General features: G+C 42.0%; 1 protein-coding gene across 3 annotated transcripts in view; it reads right to left on the minus strand.

The window, feature by feature from the left end:
• Positions 1-18,048, minus strand: part of SPIRE1 (spire type actin nucleation factor 1) — a 142,026-nt gene that overhangs the window by 13,286 nt on the left and 110,692 nt on the right. For all 3 annotated transcript variants that reach the window (XM_069569033.1, XM_069569032.1, XM_069569034.1), the window contains exons 9-10: positions 9,657-9,829; positions 5,384-5,474 (exon numbers count right to left, since the gene is read on the minus strand). In XM_069569033.1, the coding sequence (XP_069425134.1) occupies positions 5,384-5,474; positions 9,657-9,829 (264 nt within the window). The remainder of the gene's footprint in view (positions 1-5,383; positions 5,475-9,656; positions 9,830-18,048) is intronic.

Raw genomic sequence — 18,048 nt, forward strand, 5'->3', positions numbered from 1 at the left:
TTAGCATCATTCCTTGCAAAGAAATCCCAGGGCTGATATCCTTCAGAATGGACTGGTTGGATCTCCTTGCAGTCCAAGGGACTCTCAAGAGTCTTCTCCAACACCACAGTTCAAAAGCATCAATTCTTCGGCGATCAGCCTTCTTCACAGTCCAACTCTCACATGCATACATGACCACAGGAAAAACCATAGCCTTGACTAGACGGACCTTAGTTGGCAAAGTAATGTCTCTGCTTTTGAATATACTATCTAGGTTGGTCATAACTTTTCTTCCAAGGAGTAAGGGTTTTTTAATTTCATGGCTGCAATCACCATCTGCAGTGATTTTGGAGCCCCCCAAAATAAAGTCTGACACTGTTTCTACTATTTCCCCATCTATTTCCCATGAAGTGATGGGACCGGATGCCATGATCTTCGTTTTCTGAATGTTGAGCTTTAAGCCAACTTTTTCACGCTCCTCTTTCACTTTCACCAAGAGGCTTTTTAGCTCTTCTTCACTTTCTGCCACAAAGGTGGTGTCATCTGCATATCTGAGGTGATTGATAGTTCTCCCGGCAATCTTGATTCCAGCTTGTGTTTCTTCCAGTCCAGCATTTCTCATGATGTACTGTGCATAGAAGTTAAATAAGCAGGGTGACAATATACAGCCTTGACATACTCCTTTTCCTATTTGGAACCAGTCTGTTGTTCCATGTCCAGTTCTAACTGCTGCTTGCTGACCTGCATACAGATTTCTCAAGAGGCAGGTTAGGTGGTCTGGTATTCCCATCTCTTTCAGAATTTTCCACAGCTTATTGTGATCCACACAGTCAAAGACTTTGGCATAGTCAATAAAGCAGAAATAGATGTTTTTCTGGAACTCTCTTGCTTTTTCCATGATCCAGCGGATGTTGGCAACTTGATCTCTGGTTCCTCTGCCTTTTCTAAAACCAGCTTGAACATCAGGGAGTTCACAGTTCACCTATTGCTGAAGCCTGGCTTGGAGAATTTTGAGCATTACTTTACTAGCGTGTGAGATGAGTGCAATTGTGTGGTAGTTTGAGCATTCTTTGGCACTGCCCTTCTATGGAATTGGAATGAAAACTGACCTTTTCCAGTCCTGTGGCCACTGCTGAGTTTTCCAAATTTGCTGGCATATTTGTAACAGCTCAACTGGAATTCCATCATCTCCACTAGCTTTGTTCGTAGGGATGCTTTCTAAGGCCCACTTGACTTCACATTCCAAGATGTCTGGCTCTAGATTAGTGGTCACATCATCATGATTATCTGGGTAGTGAAGATCTTTTTGTACAGTTCTTCTGTGTATTCTTGCCACCCCTTCTTAATATCTTCTGCTTCTGTTCAGTCCATACCATTTGTCCTTTATCAAGCCCATCTTTACATGAAATGTTCCCTTGGTATCTCTAATTTTCTTGAAGAGATCTCTAGTCTTTCCCATTCTGTTGTTTTCCTCTATTTCTTTGCATTGATCGCTAAAGAAGGCTTTCTTATCTCTTCTTGCTATTCCCTGGAACTCTGCATTCAGATGCTTATATCTTTCCTTTTCTCCTTCGCTTTTCGCCTCTCTTCTTTTCACAGCTATTTGTAAGGCCTTCCCAGATAGCCATTTTGCTTTTTTGCATTTCTTTTCCATGGGGATGGTCTTGATCCCTGTCTCCTGTACAACGTCACGAACCTCATTCCATAGTTCATCAGGCACTCTATCTATCAGATCTAGGCCCTTAAATCTATTTCTCACTTCCACTGTATAATCATAAGCGATTTGATTTAGGTCATACCTGAATGGTCTAGGGGTTTTCCCTACTTTCTTCAATTTGAGTCTGAATTTGGCAATAAGGAGTTCATGATCTGAGCCACAGTCAGCTCCTGGTCTTGTTTTTGTTGACTGTATAGAGCTTCTCCATCTTTGGCTGCAAAGAATATAATCAATCTGATTTCAGTGTTGACCATCTGGTGAGGTCCATGTGTAGCATCTTCTCTTGTGTTGTTGGAAGAGGGTGTTTGCTATGACCAGTGCCTTTTCTTGGCAAAATTCTATTAGTCTTTGCCCTGCTTCATTCTGCATTCCAAGGCCAAATTTGCCTGTTACTCCAGGTGTTTCTTGACTTCCTGCTTTTGCATTCCAGTCCCCTATAATGAAAAGGACATCTTTTTTAGGTCTTAGTTCTAAAAGGTCTTGTAGGTCTTCATAAAACCGTTCAACTTCAGCTTCTTCAGCGTTACTGGTTGGGGCACAGACTTGGATAACTGTGATATTGAATGGTTTGCCTTGGAGACGAACAGAGATCATTCTGTCGTTTTTGCGACTGCATCCAAGTAGTGCATTTCAGACTCTTTTGTTGACCATGATGGCTACTCCATTTCTTCTGAGGGATTCCTGCCCGCAGTAGTAGATATAATGGTCATCTGAGCTAAATTCACCCATTCCAGTCCATTTTAGTAATCTGCCTAAGTAAATCAAAATACTATTTGAAGAATTTTAACCACTGAAACCTCCACATGTACATGTATAAAAAATGAAGTCAATATACTAAAGATACTCTAATACGTTTTTTCTTAGTAAAATTTTAAATAATTGCAGTAAGATACATATAATATTTACCATCTTACCCAACTGTACACTGTAAAAATTTACCAATTATACCATTTTAAAACATACAATTCAGTGGTATTAAATTGTTTACAGTTACCTTGTTATGCACCCAGTTATAAACTTTATTGTACTTTGTTTGATGATATATATATATTTTGATATTTACTATTTATTTATTTGCCTGAGCTAGGTCTTAGTTGCGGCATGTGGGATTTAGTTCCTTGACCAGGGATCAAACCTGGGCCCCCTGCATTTGGGAGTACAGAGTCTTAGCCACTGGACCATGGGCAGTCCCAAATGATATATTAAATGGATATAAAATAAATTGGTCTAAAGGGTTAAAAATATAAATAAAAATGTAAAATGCAATTATTAAAAACAAAATGTGTGTGGCAGGGTAAAAATGTAGTACTGTTAGAATGTGTTTAAATGTAAGAGGTCATCAGCTTAAAATATTCACCTGTCAATATATGAACCTATATAGTAACCACAAACCAAAAGCCTATATAACAGATACACAGAAAAGAGAAAGGACTCCACATAACACTAAAGATAATCATCAAGGAAGAAGATTATTCTTGGAATAAAAGGAAATAAAAACAATTGCAAAACAATGAACAAAATGGCAGTACATACATACCCATTAATATCAATAAATACCAATAACAGGCTTTCCTGGTAGCTCAGCCTGTAAAGAATCCGCCTGCAATGCAGGAGACCTGGGTTTGATCTCTGGGTTGGGAAGATACCCTGGAGAAGGGAATGGCACCCCACCCCAGTATTCTTGCTTAGACAATACCATGGACAGGGGAGCCGGGTGGGCTCCAGTCTATGGGACTGCAGAGTCAGATATGACTGAGCAACTAAGCACAGATGCACAAATATTAATCATTGCTTTAAATGGAAATGGACTAAATGTTCCAATCGAAAGCTTCAGAGTGCTGTGGAACTCTCCTCAAGGTCATGTGGCAGCCTGGATGGGAGGGGAGATTGGGGGAGAATGGATACATGCATATGTATGGCTGAGCTCCTGTACTGTTCACCTGAAACTGTCACAACACTGTTAATCAGCTATACCCCAAAACAAAATAAAAAGTGAAAAAAAGAAAGTGAAAAGATAACCCAGAAAACAAAAGAAGATATTTACAAATTATATATATATTTTTGATTTGACATCACTCTCGTTTTTAAAACCAGAACATTTATTGTGCGACTACCTGTTGAAATATTGTTTTTCAACACAAGTCTTGTTCTTAACATAAATGCTTATAGAAATAAACCTCCCTTTTGTTCTGGGACAGTTTCTGTTGACTTATTTTTTCTTCTGAATGAGCCATACTTTCCTGTTTTTTTATGTGCTTTGTGATTTGTTGTTGAACACTGGACATTTGAATTTATCAATGTGGTAACTCTGGAAATTAGATTCTACCCTTCCCCAGAGTTTGCTGAGTTTTGTTACTGTGTCTATTCATTGTTTCTCTTATTGTTGAAGGCTGATCTTTGAAGATCAGCCTGATGAAAACTTAACATCTCCTCAGGTCCTTGATGAGCCATTCCCTGGGCATTCATGGTCACTTTCCAATTCTCGCATATCCCCTGGAAATACGGAGGGGTGAGGGGGAAGCTGACAACAGCTCAGCAACAGCCGTCTACCTCTGTCTGCACCTCTGAAATCAGAAGCAGTGACCAGAATACAGAGCCCCAAGATCTGGAGGACCAGGTCATTTTGTCCGTCTTGGCCCCGCCAACTGTGTGCAAGCTGCTTCAGGAATGGTACACAGCTGCCTGTCACATGGACAGGGACAGGGGAATGAATGGCTGCCACTCACTAAGAGCTGAAATCTACTGAAGTTAACCACAATTCACCATCTTCCCCTGGAAGTTGTAAGCATTCAGCAGATTCTAGCATTCCAAATATATCAGACAGATTCTGCCGCTACAGTTACTGTATAGGTGAGAAGACGACTACACGGTGCCTGCTACTCTGCCATCTTCCCAGAATCCTCCCTGCTAATATAGAATTTTTAATCCTTTATATTAATCTTACAAACGAAAAGATTACCAACACTGGGGCATCCCTGGTGGTCCACTGGTGAAGAATTTGCCTTGCAATGCCATGGACACAGGTTCAATACCTGGTTTGGGAAGTTAAGATCCCATCCGTTGGAGCAACTAAGCCCACACACTACAACTGGACAGCTGCACCTCAGGGAAAGATCCCACATGGCACCATGGAGACCTCACATGCCCCAGTGAAGACCCAACACAGCCAAGTAAGTATTTCAAAAAGATGGCCAATAGTACTTTTCAAAATCATTCCATTTTAGATTCTGTATTAGAACCTATTACCTGAAGAGTTATAAAGGTGTTTTTATTATCTATACTTGTATGTGGATAAGGGGGAAGGGTGTGTGGGGGTGTATTTTGTGTGTGTAGCAGGAATGATATCAAGTGTGATTATTCAGGGCTTCTGGCTTAAATTTAGATAATGAGGTAATTCCAAAAAGTACACACAGGCCGACCTACTCCCTACAGCTATTATCTGTAAACCTAAAGGTGACTGGTTTACTATAACTTGAGAACCTGAGACCTAATTACCAGTTTAGCCCTATCTTATGATGTTATTCTAGGAAAAAAATGATTATTTCTGCTCCTGACCAGGACAATTCCAGGGTTGGTTCTTTAACTAGTTACCCCAAATGACAAGAAGGCACTTTGGGATTCCCTTTCCTAGGTTAAACATGTTTTTTAAGGCATCTGACACTGGTTCTTTGTACCACAAATACTCACTCTTCCTTGTGGACACAGTCTCCAGGAAGGGGTCTTCCAGGAAGGAGGGAGACGCACTGCTGCTGCTGGCGGACCTGGGCAGGGTCTCCTCCTGAAAAAGACACAGGGCAAGCGGGAGAGACAGATCTCTTAGACACTGGTGCTCTCATGCTCATTAGCAGTGTTCACTCATAAGAGGTAACATGAGGCACCACATTTTAATGTCCAAGGTTCAGAGCAAGTTGGAGACAAACTAGAAGGGATCTAAAATTAGACATATCTGGGTGTGCTCCAGCTTTGTTCCTCATTAGAGTGATGTGACATAGAGCAAGTTTCTTATCTCAGTTTCATAATTTCAACAGTATTACTACAAGGACAAATCTGAGAACACATTTAAAATGCTTAACACATCACCCGGCACACAACAAATGGTGATTAACATCATCAGTCAAGTATTTAACACATTTAAAAAACTAACAGACTTATAACCCCTACAGAGTAGATGTGTTTTGTTCATTGTTGTTACCTACTACCAAGTCCATCCCACTAAGTAATGCATAAATATTTGTTGAATGAATGAAAACATATTTCATGAGAAATATGTCTGCACTGTGTCAAATAAAATTTAAATTCCCATTACTTGTGAGGAGACCTTCTTAATTTGTTTTAGACTATACCAAAGTGAAGTACAATATTTATTCATGAAAAATTTACTACTTACTATGTGACAGGAGATATATATTAACTGGAAGACAACTCAATTCTGTAATACATAGAGAAAACTGCTGAATATTTTTAAATATAGAAGAAAGTTAGGTTAATATATTAATCTATGATCATGTGAGACAAACAGTGAAAATCCTTTCTGACCTACTTAGTGTGGAAAGCATTAGTTTCAAACAAGCCCCACTACGAAGGGCGTAGTCAAGGAACAGGAGAAGAAAGCCGTGTAGACCACAGAGCCCACACAAGGACGGTCTGAGCAGCCACCTCCTCCTGGTGCTCACTGCCAAGAACAAACCAGGTGACATCAGCCAAGCTTCACCCAGAGGTCATACACGGGACATTGTACAGGTCTCCAGAAAAGTCAGTGAGAACTAGCTTATCTCCTGCTTCTGGCAGGTCAAAAGGAAGTAAAAGCTATGAGTATCTCAAAAAGAAAAAAGAAGTCACATACAGGACTTCTCAGCAGTTATGAGGTGGGAGCTCCTGACTGAAACAGCAGAAACCATCCCCGCTGTACATCCTTCAACCAACCTTCCCAGAACCACTGTTACAGCTGACTTTACTAAGGCATGTCCATGCTGCGCAGCCTCCCTCCTTCCCAAGGGTCTGAAATGCTTCCCCTGAGAGCAGTGAGGAGCCTGCCCTGGGCAGGCAGGCTGGACATGGGATCGCTGTGGGGAGGGGTAACTCCCAGAGGAAAACAAAAGCAGGACACTCATTGACATAAATTGTAGCAATGTTTTATTGGATCCATCTCCTAAAATAGGAAATAAAAGCAAAAATAAACAAATAGGACTTAAACAGTTCATCTTATTCAACATCAAGAAAAAACAGTTAAAAAATGGGCAGAAGAACTGAACAGACATTCTTCTGAACAGGAAATGCAGATGGCCAACGTGGTACATGAAAAGATGCTCAACACTGCTAACTACCAGGGAAATTCTAATCAAAGCCACAAGGAGCTATCACCTCACACCTGTCAGAACAGCTATCATCAAAAACAAAACAAAAACCATAAATGTTGGAGCGGATGTGGAGAAGTGAGAACACTTGCACACTGTCTGTGGGAATGTAGATCACTGCAGCCACTGTGGAGAACAGTATGGAGGTTTCTCAAAAAACTAAAAGCAGAACTACCATATGGCCCAGCAATTCCACTCCTGAGTATGTATCGGAAAAAAACAAAAACACTAATTCAAAAAGATACATGCGCTCCATTATTCACAGCAGCATTATACGAGTCTTTGACACTCACCCATGTCAGAAATATCTATCACTGTCAGAAGTCCCACAGCTGTGCTCCCAGGGTGGGGCTGTCCCTGAGGCCACCAGAGTCATCTCAGATACAAGCCTGGGCACTGAACTCACTGGGCAGGAAGGAAAATCTCCCTTTTCTTGACAGGATGCCCAGTTAAGGCACAGATAAAGCTCCTGAGCTTTGCTTCCCTACTGAAAGCTTTGATATAGTGCCAATCAAAGCTTATCTTGACTTTTACAATGTTACCTGGGTCAGGCTAGTAGAGGTTATTAAAGATAGACCAAAAAAACCCCACTGAGATTAGAATTTTGAGAAAAGAAAAAAAACAGCAGTGGAAGCAGACCGGGTGCTGGGAGGTCTATTCAGAGTTTGGCGGGGGTTCTGTTACTTCTCTGTTGTCTGACTTTGTAAACTGAGCCTCTGCCTCCACTAGGCTGTGTTCTTACTGCAAAGTAATGATGTTGAACACAATTTCTAAGCCCCTTTCCAGTTTAAATTATTTTCATTTAGGCATTCTCATACTGCTAGTTGGAATACTAGGAAGTTTATGAGATACGAAGATTTTGGGCTTAGATTTGGGTTTCAGATATGTCTCTATAATTTACCTTTTAACAATCTTAGTTCAAAAACAAAACCTTTCTGTGTGCACTCAATATGCCAACAAGTTTGAAAAACTCAGTAGTGGCCACAGGTCATTTTTCATTCCAATCCCAAAGAAGAGCAATGCCAAAGAATGTTCAAATTACCACACAACTGTACTCATTTCACATACTGGCAAGGTAATGCTCAAAATTCTCCAAGCGAGGCTTCAACAGTACATGAACTGAGAACTTCCAGGTGGATTTAGAAAAGGCAGAGGAACCAGAAATCAACATCAGAAACTGCCAACATCCACTGGATCACAGAAAAAGCAAGAGAATTCCAGAAAAACATCTGCTTCATTGACTATGCTAAACCCTTTGACTGTGTGGATCACAATGAACTGTGGAAAATTCTGAAAGAGATGGGAATACCAGACCACCTAACCTGACTCATGAGAAACCTGTATGCAGGTCAAGAAGCAACAGTTAGAACCAGACATGGAACAACAGACTGGTTCAAAATTGGGAAAGGAGTACGTCAAGGCTGTATATTGTCAGCCTGCTTATTAAATTTATATGCAGAGTACAGCATGCAAAACGAGAGGCTGCATGAAGCACAAGCTGGAATCAAGATTTCGTGGAGAAATATCAACAACCTCAGATATGCAAATGACACCAACTTTAATGGCAGAAATTGAAGAGGAACTAAAGCCTCTTGATGAGGGTGAAAGAGGAGAGTAAAAAAGCTGGCTTAAAATGCAGCATTCAAAAAACTAAGATCATGGCTTCTAGTCCCATCATTTCATGGCAAATAGATGGGGAAACAATGACAGACTTTATTTTCTTGGGCTCCAAAATCACTGCAGATGGTGACTGCAGCCATGAAATTAAAAGACGTTTGGTCCTTGGAAGAAAAGCTATGACCAACCTAGCTGCTGCTGCTAAGTCACGTCAGTCGTGTCTGACTCTGTGCGACCCCACAGACGGCAGCCCACCAGGCTCCCCCGTCCCTGGGATTCTCCAGGCAAGAACACTGGAGTGGGTTGCCATATCCTTCTCCAACGCATGGAAGTGAAAAGTGAAAGTGAAGTTGCTCAGTCGTGTCCGACTCAGCGACCCCATGGACTGAAGCCTACCAGGCTCCTCCATCCATGAGATTTTCCAGGCAAGAGTACTGGAGTGGGTTGCCATTGTCTTCTCCGATGACCAATCCAGACAGCATATTCAAAAGCAGAGAGATTACACTGCTGACCAAGTTCCAGATACTCAAAGCTATGGTTTTCCCAGTAGTCATGTATACATGTGAGAGTTGGAGATGACTCTTCAGAGTCCCTTGGACTGCAAGATCAAACAGTCAATCCTACAGGAAATTAGTCCTGAATATTCATTAGAAGACCTGATGCTGAAGCTCCAATACTTTGGCCACCTGATGTGAAGAACTGATTCATTGGAAAGACCCTGATGCTGGGAAAGATTGAAAGCAAGAGAAATGGAAGACAGGATGAGATGGCTGAATGGCATCACCGACTCAATGGACATGAGTTTGAGCAGGCTCCAAGAGTTGGTGATGGACAAGGAAGCCTAGTGTGCTGCAGTCCAAGGGGTCACAAAGAGTTGGGCACGACTGAGTGACTGAATTATATTGGCTGAAAACTGGGGGGAGGGCAAGCAGTAGCTGGAGCGATACAAGGGCCCATGGAGGCTGACCCTGAACGGGCGTGGGCCTCACCTCTGAGTCGGAGCTGTCCAGCTCAGCCAGCGTCGGGGCTTTGAGGAGCTTCTTCCGTGGCACAGGCACCTGCTGGGCGGTTCCTGACCCACCTTCTCTAGGCTGTGACGCCACACCTCCATTCACCACGGATGATTCTGCAACATTCTTGGGAGATTCAGTGGTTGTCACCTCTGGGGAAAAAAAGGCAAAAGCTGACCTTTCCCTAAGCACAGAAAGGTGGTCAGTAGACGAAAAGGAGTCTTCAAGCGCCTGCACTGAGCTGAAAGGCATTCCTATGTCATGCAGACGGCACAGAGGCCACACGCAGTAACACCTGGGCATATAACACATGTGTATTTGACATTAACTGTCACACTCAAATAAAGGAAACCTTTCCATGAATAACTATATATTATGCGTAGATTAAAATTTATAACTGGGAGAAATCCTACAGAAAACCAACTCCAGTTGATTTACTTCCCAGAGGCCCAGGGAGGCTCGAGTTCCCTTGAGCCTCTGAAGAGTGAGTGATGGACTGATGGAAGTGACAGTGTACAGGAGCCTCCTGCATGGGGCTGCAAGACTGAGGGTGGTCTGAGTCTAAAATAGAAACAGCCAATTATCTATACATATAGACAAGAACACACAGAATCTGGGATACATTCCTTCTGATAAAGCTGATATAGATTATCCCAAGCTCAAATCTGGATGGAAAGGCAGTGAAAGAAGTGTGGGAGCAGGATACAGAGCACAAAGTTCGGAGTACAGACTATAGATGACAGGGGGCGGGGGCGGCAGAGGCCAGAGCAGAGAGCACACGGCACGGCGGGGGCAGGCCCACAGTGCCGAGCACGGAGTGCGGAGTACAGACTACAGAGGACAGGGGGAGAGGACAGAGCAGAGAGCAGACGGCACGGCGGGGGCAGGCCCACAGTGCCCAGCACGGAGTGCGGAGTACAGACTACAGAGGACAGGGGGCGAGAGGACCGAGCAGAGAGCACAGGGCACAGCGGGTGCGAGCCCACAGTGCCTAGCACGGAGTGCAGAGTACAGACTATAGACTACAGAGGACCGAGCAGAGAGCACAGGGCATGGCGGGGGCAGGCCCACAGTGCCAAGCCCGGAGTGCGGAACAGAGACTAGACTACAGAGACTAGAGCACAGGGCTGGAAGCACAGAGCAGAGAGTGTGTCCAGGACAGGGCACGGAGTGGGGAGTACAGACTGCAGATTATATAGAGAGCACAGGAGCTGGGAGGCCAGAGGGTGTGGGCACAGGGCAAGAGCACAGTGCGTACGTAGCGTACGTAGCGTACGTGGCACAGCACAGGCTACTGCGTAGGGAGTGTAGAGCTTCCAGCACACAGAACAGCAAAGCGAGGATGGTTCGGACTCAGAGGCTAACTCTGCTACTTGTCTGACCTTGAGCAATTACAGCAACTCAGTCCTCACCTGTTAAATAGGGCTAACAGCAGAAGTGGGCTTGCTGTGAGGATTACATAAATTAACAACTGCATATAAAACAATTAATAGTGTAATAAAGGCGGCGCACGATAAACGTTAGCAATTATTACACTGACTTTTATCTCCATTCGTCAGTGAGTGGACTAAGGCTCAGTGTGACTCAGCCGCTCACAGCCAGCGCGGCAGAGCTGACACAGGAGCCTTGGCAGTACCAGTTCAAAAGCCTGTAATCTTCCAGGGCAAGTGGAGATAAATTTCTTCAGTGTTTCAATAACTAATATTTTTAATAACTAACTACTAAAATAGAGTATTTAAAAATGAGAAAGAGCAGTTGCAGTATGCCCATAACTGTGGAGCAGTCTGTGAAACTCCCCTGATGAGTCAGAGGTGAAGAGTGTACTGAGCACTGAAAAGACATGACTCTTGCTCATTTCTGGCAGGAAGCGTTGTACCTGAAGTTAACATAAAACATAAGGTTCTGTTTACAGTAGCTCCCCCACTGTATAATATTCACAGGCTTCAAGTGGAAGATGTGGGCTTCCAGGTAACATTCAGAAAGTGTACTCTAGTACAGCCTTCCTTGACATGATTTAAAAGAAGTTTGTAAACTATTTATTATAAATGATGTATATCTAACTTAATATTTACAATTTCTGCCTGATTTTAGAGCTCAAGGCCAGAACTAGAACTGTCCTTGTGAACTAGAAGGAAGGGTTTGAGTGAGCAGAGGAAAGGAATGAGGAAGGGAAGGAAAAAGACAGACCTGTCAGTCATTTATCATTTTAAATGAAGTGTTGAGTAGAAAATCTGACAACACACAAGTTAACTTTGTTATCACCTCTCCAGGTATTAAGCAGCTAGGAAAAATGTTTAATTGGGGAAGGGGTGTGCTGAAGGGGACAAAGAGGCAGAAGCAGCAGATTTTCACACAAACTGTAAAGCTTAAAACCCTTCAATAGACCTTTCATTGGAGGAGAACTACAGGCTGCCACACTCACAGGAGTAACTGGAAAGCTCTCAAGAGAGAAGGGAGAAAATGACTGGGCTAACTGCTTAATTCCTACTGAAGGGGAAAAAGACAATGTTTAAAAATTATCTTGAAGTATATTCTGAAAGCTCGTATTCCACAGCATGCACTCTCCATACACTTCCTCCAGGGCCTGTGCTTCAGCAGAAGGCACAGGCTTCTCCTGCAGCCTGGCTCTCCGTGCCCCAGCTGCAGCTCTGCTGGAGGCAGGTACGCGTCCCCGGGGTGGTGCTCACAGTCCAGGCTCCCAGGGCGAAATCCCCAGTGGAGCAAGGAGGGATGTCACAACAGTTCTAATGGTTATATAGTTAATGTTTCAGAAAAAAAATGTAATTACTACATAAGATACATGATTTTATGGATGCTTTTGCTTAAGAAAATTTTAAAAGTCATCTATAGTAGATTTGGGCTTCCTGGTGGCTGAGATGGTAAAGGATCTGCCTATAAAATGGGAGATCGGCGTTCGACCCCTGGGTTGGGAAGATCCCCGGAGAAGGGACTGGCAATCCACTCCAGTATTCTTGCCTGGAGAATTCCATAGACAGAGGAGCAAGCTACAGTCCATGGGGTCAACACAGTCAGACACGATTGAGAGACTACCACATACACATGGTAGATTCTAGAAGTTTGAAGAGTACTGGTGTCACGTAAGTCTGGTAAAGTCGTGAGGGTAATGCCTACCCTGAAGGTTTGGGAACACATGTGACAGTGGCTGGCATGAGCTACTTTCATTCTCAACACAGGGGTCTGAGAAATTACCTGACAGCTCTCTCTCTGCCTGGAGACCTTGCTGAAGTTCATAACTGTATTTGAGTTCGGTGATTCAAACTACTGAAATAAACCTCAGACTAAGGTTAAAGCTTTGAGATAAATGGAATTAACAGAAAAATACAGTATGCCACAGTCAGGCTTCAAGGTGATCTCCACATGTAAGACTAAGTACGTGTGATCTTCTCTAACACTGCATATTTGTAAAAGCTCTGGCTAAACATACCTTTAAGAGATATTTTTAAGCAGTTTGATTATACTTTCCATTCAAATGAATAAATCCTCATTACTTCAATGTATCTGATGAGAAAATCAAACCCTTGGATAAGACTTTATACTTCTTCTATATAAGACAATTTTTGATGATATTTATAAACAAACTATTCAAGATGCTAGATATAGCTTTAGAAGTCACATGCCTTAGGTTCAGAATCTAAAACACATAACCACAGTATTAAATACATAGCAACTTCTATTTTACATAGTGTAATAATTATGTCTATTAGATACACCCAGCTGCTGTCTTATTTAGTTGGAGGAAATATGACTGAAATACAGATTGTATATTTATTTGCATCAGAAAAATAAATTATACTTACCTTAATGTTGATAGATTAAGATTTCCACTAAGGATCAGTATTTCTAAAACATACCTAAGCAGTAGGACACATATCAATTCTGTCTTATTCTAGCGTGCATTATCTATACTAAATATTTAAATATTTACTCCTTAGTTTGCTAATGTCGCAACTTAAAGAAGAAACACATTCCAGCTCTTGTATTTAGGTCAGAAGAATGGATCAATCTTTTCCATTTATAATTTGGAACATTTTAATTGATTAGTCAACAGGTCACAATGAAAACATGAAAACACAAGAAACAGAAAATGAAGCATGTGAAAACTACAAAGTACATTAAGGTACAAAATAGATTATGGCAAATGATAAGCACTGACGGCAAATCAAAAGGCAAGCAGTGACAGCAAATCAAAATCCCTGTTGCTCCTTCACATCAAGGAGGCTCAGCATCAAGAATTTTCTTTCCAGCACAGGAAAATATCATATAACTGGTAAGACACAAACACACCTACATACAATTACACATGTGTGGGCATGCAGACAGTCCAGGGCAGCCACCCATGCCTACAGTCAGGGTGTTTTGGGAGCCGGCTACTCCCAGAGTCCACTAGGGAGGACCACCTTTAGTAGGTATTTAGAAGAGACAGATCTTTATATGGACTGCCAACTTTTGGAGATTAGCAGTAACATATATGTTCTCAAACACTGCTGAGTTTATTTTCCAGATTAATTTTTTTTTACAATTACTCTGCAAACGGTTGATAAAGTAAAAATTGTCAAATGGATAAAGAAAATAGAACAAGCTCTTCAGTGGTCAGTCAGAAGTAGTAAGTGAAGACGGATGTATTTTAGTTTCTTGAAAGGGAAATATTAGTCATCCATAAGGGAACCACAAATATACAAAAATTTAAAAAGCAGATGGGAACTAGTTTTGCAGTTGGAAGATGTTCAGCAAATATTCAGACAGAACATGATACTAGAACTCTCAGGTTCTTTAAATATGAATTTGTGTGTAAGATATGCCAACAATTTCATGGCACACACACAAAAGTTCTGGAAGGAAATACTAGTGCCAATGTCTTATCTCATTTCATATTGAAAGCACCAGCTTCTGAACTCCAAAATTCTAATGTGCAAAACATTTTAGTTTGGGACTAAGTTGGCTTTGAAAATTCGCTCGTATACAATTTAAAAACTCAATTTTAAAAGGGGGCTGATTTTACAGATCAAATTTTGTCATGAATAGTTACTTGTTTCACCATTAATCCCTGTCTATTTAACAGAAGGGCTCTAAACTTGTACTACAAACCCAGGACACACGACTGTGTTTTACAACCAAAGTCTCTTAACCAGCACACCACCAGCATGACAAGGCCCCATGCTCAGAAGCCCTGGGTATACAGCTGGCTCTCATCCCCCAACTGTGGAGCACTCATCTTCGGAAGCAGCTGACACTTCCAAGTTTAGCTGCTTGAATAACTGAATGCTTCAAAGAGTAACAAGTGTCAAAACTCTTCTTTCTAGGCTCTGAAGGCAGAGTTCTCTTAGACTCTCCACTGCTTTATAAGACTAGGTGTAACTGGCAGCACATTTCCCAACCACAAGCGTCAGAGTTCTTCCACAGGCCCTTGGGAAGCAAGAGATTTATTACAGTTTTATCTTTTTAAACCATTTTCAAAGAAAGTCTGTTTTATATGATTGACCACAGCTTAGAAGAAGCCTTTCAATTTTCTTTTCTGACATGTCTGAACAAGCAGATGAATGAAATGTATTTCACAGAGACCACAAAACCCGCGTCAGGTGTGAAAGTGCTTTACCTGACAAGTCAAAACTGTAAGACATGCTAAGTGGCCGCGTTGCTGAAAAAAGAAAACAAACAATAAAAGGAAAGTAATTCAGATGTTAGGCTTTACAGGGAGGACGAAAAAGGGAGGAAGGTTCAAGGCCTGCGGTGGTACACGCCATACTTTTAAGGCAGAAGGCAGAGAGAAACTATCTGCAATATGGCATCTTAGTTTTAACTATATCGCTAAGACTTGAAACGGAGTAACAATAAAAGAAAAAAAAACAGCTTTTACATTACATGTTAAGAATGAAAAGCATGATAAAGATAAAAACAGTTTAGAATCACAAGGACTTTTTACTTAAATATGAAAGAGTTCAAAAGAAAAAATAAGCCATGTTTTGAAACATGCTTTTAGGGAATATACAAAATCTTTAAAATTTAGGAACAAACGTATTCTTAATATATTTCAGGATGAGAAGTTGGCTCTCTGCATACAGGTCAAACATCTTGTAAAAAATCTCATTCAGGCACTACCAGCATCACAAAGCATCACTAATTCTCCACTGTAGGCCATTAGACCTGGCACTTAAAGCGAGGCCTCAGGAGCCAGAGCGCCTGAATTTGAACCTCAGCTCTGCCACTTACATGCAGTGTGATTCTCGGCAAGGTACTTTACTTCTCTGTGCTTCCATTACTTCAAGAGTAAAATGGGAATTATGGTACCTATTTCAAGGGCTTGTTAGAAAAATTAAATGATTCCATACCAAATAAAAAGGTGCTTAGAGCAGTGCACCTAGTCACAGTTAAACAAATGGAATTTTTTAAGAATAAACTTACTTATTTCCTGTTGGAAGTCATCTGTTTTAAAAATTTTATTATATACATTAAAAAACATTGAACGGGTGAATTTTATGGTAGGTAAATTATATCTCAATAAAGCTGATAAAAGAATTTGGGTATTTGTAAGAGTGAGAATTACCCATTTTCACTGCAGTCCCAAGCTCTTACCAGCTCCATCCATCCTACCCCACCCCACCACCACCAGGGAGAACAGGTGCCTGTGTGGTCAGAAGTGGGCAGACCCGAACGTCCTCATGTTTCTGGGGCAGATGTAGAACTGTAGAGTTCTAATATCCATATTTAACAGAATGAAATCTCTTCATATGTTTTCGGCAGATGTTGTTAAAGGAACCATTTACAACCTCAAATCTCAATATAGTATGAGATGTCAGGAAAAAGAAAATGATCAGTTGTGAACCAAGACTGATGCACAAGAAGAGTAATTTCAGACTTAATGGGAAAAAAGTATGGAACTAGCCTGTAGAATAATAGGGACACACATAAGATGACTTGGACACACGTCGGCCATCACGTCCTCACAGGCCATGCTGTGGGTCACGTTCACCCACGTGGGAAGACACTCCTGCTGCCACAGCCCCGTGTGAGGATGCAGTTCCTGTGTGCGCCACAGGACGTGCGAGCCCGGCCACAGCGCGCGCTGCTGCTGCTGACATCATGGGGCATGTCTCTTCTTTAAACACTTGCCCAATTTCTAGATAGTGGGTTTCTATCTTCTAGAGAGGAAAGGTTATAAAACTATTTAGGGAAACGTTTCCTCAGGATGGGCTCAGATGGTAAAGAATCTACCTGCCACGCAGGAGCCTCAGGTTCGATCCCTGGGTCAGGAAGATCCCCTGGAGAAGGAAACGGCAACTCACTCCAGTATTCCTGCCTGGAGAATCCCATGGACAGAGGAGCCTGGTGGGCTACAGTCCATGGGGTTGCAAAGAGTTGCACACAACTGAGTGATTAACACTTTCACTTCTTTTCTTCAAAATAATCCTGTCAATTTTATCCAAACTTCTCAAAGTGAAATTGTGTAGTAAGAATCAACGTAGATCAGCAGAACGAGAAGAGCTCAATTTCTTATTTTCCAGTTGAGGTTCAAGATCAATTTTAAAAGTAAGACTCTCACAGAACAGTCACTTTTGACAACAGCTCAATTCTGGTTGTTGTGAAACACTAATTCATAAGGATAAAACAAAAGAGTAAAGACATACTAAACACAAAATTGGTATTTAATTTTTCTAAAGCAGGTTTCCTGTTAGCTAGCATCTAATTTAAGTGAAACAGAAGAATATGTATACAATGAGGGCATGTGACACCACACGCAGTGTCCCTTTGCTGCCTGCAAGGACTGCCGGTCTCCCGCACACTTGGCCCCTGGCCGCGCCGCACACCTGACTGGCTGCTGTCAGGGCTCAGAGGCACCCCTGCCGCAGACGTTCTCTGGTCAGTGCCTGTGGGCAGGACTCCTACCTGCTCGCCCCTCAACCTGGGTTCAGAGCACTTGTGTGGGAAGCACCATCCCATCACTTGGCACTTTATGTCCTGCTCCTCTCTCTGTCCTACTGGTGCTTACACTGGAATTTACTCTTGTAAAGCGTGAAGCTTACTTTTCTCATGGTAATATGTGGATTTTACCTTATAGTTCTGTTAAATATTTCCTATTATCCTATTATTCCATCTTAAGACACAGTAATTCTTTGAAAATCTTGTCTTAAGCTGACATTCTATAATACCATCTCCTTATATTTCCATAGTGGTTCTTGCTCCTTGAGACTCTGCACCCTTTAGAAATCTGGGGAAAACTATGGACCCTGCCCCCCCTCCATATGCCCTCTGGGAAATATGTACAAATGTGTTACACTGCAAGGATGCACAGACCTTCCTCAGGCTCATTCAAGGACTCCCAGGATAAGAACTTTCCACTTACATCCTGTGCAGT

The sequence above is a fragment of the Ovis canadensis genome, chromosome 23 (assembly GCF_042477335.2).
Source record: "Ovis canadensis isolate MfBH-ARS-UI-01 breed Bighorn chromosome 23, ARS-UI_OviCan_v2, whole genome shotgun sequence".
In the NCBI taxonomy this organism is placed as follows: domain Eukaryota; kingdom Metazoa; phylum Chordata; class Mammalia; order Artiodactyla; family Bovidae; genus Ovis; species Ovis canadensis.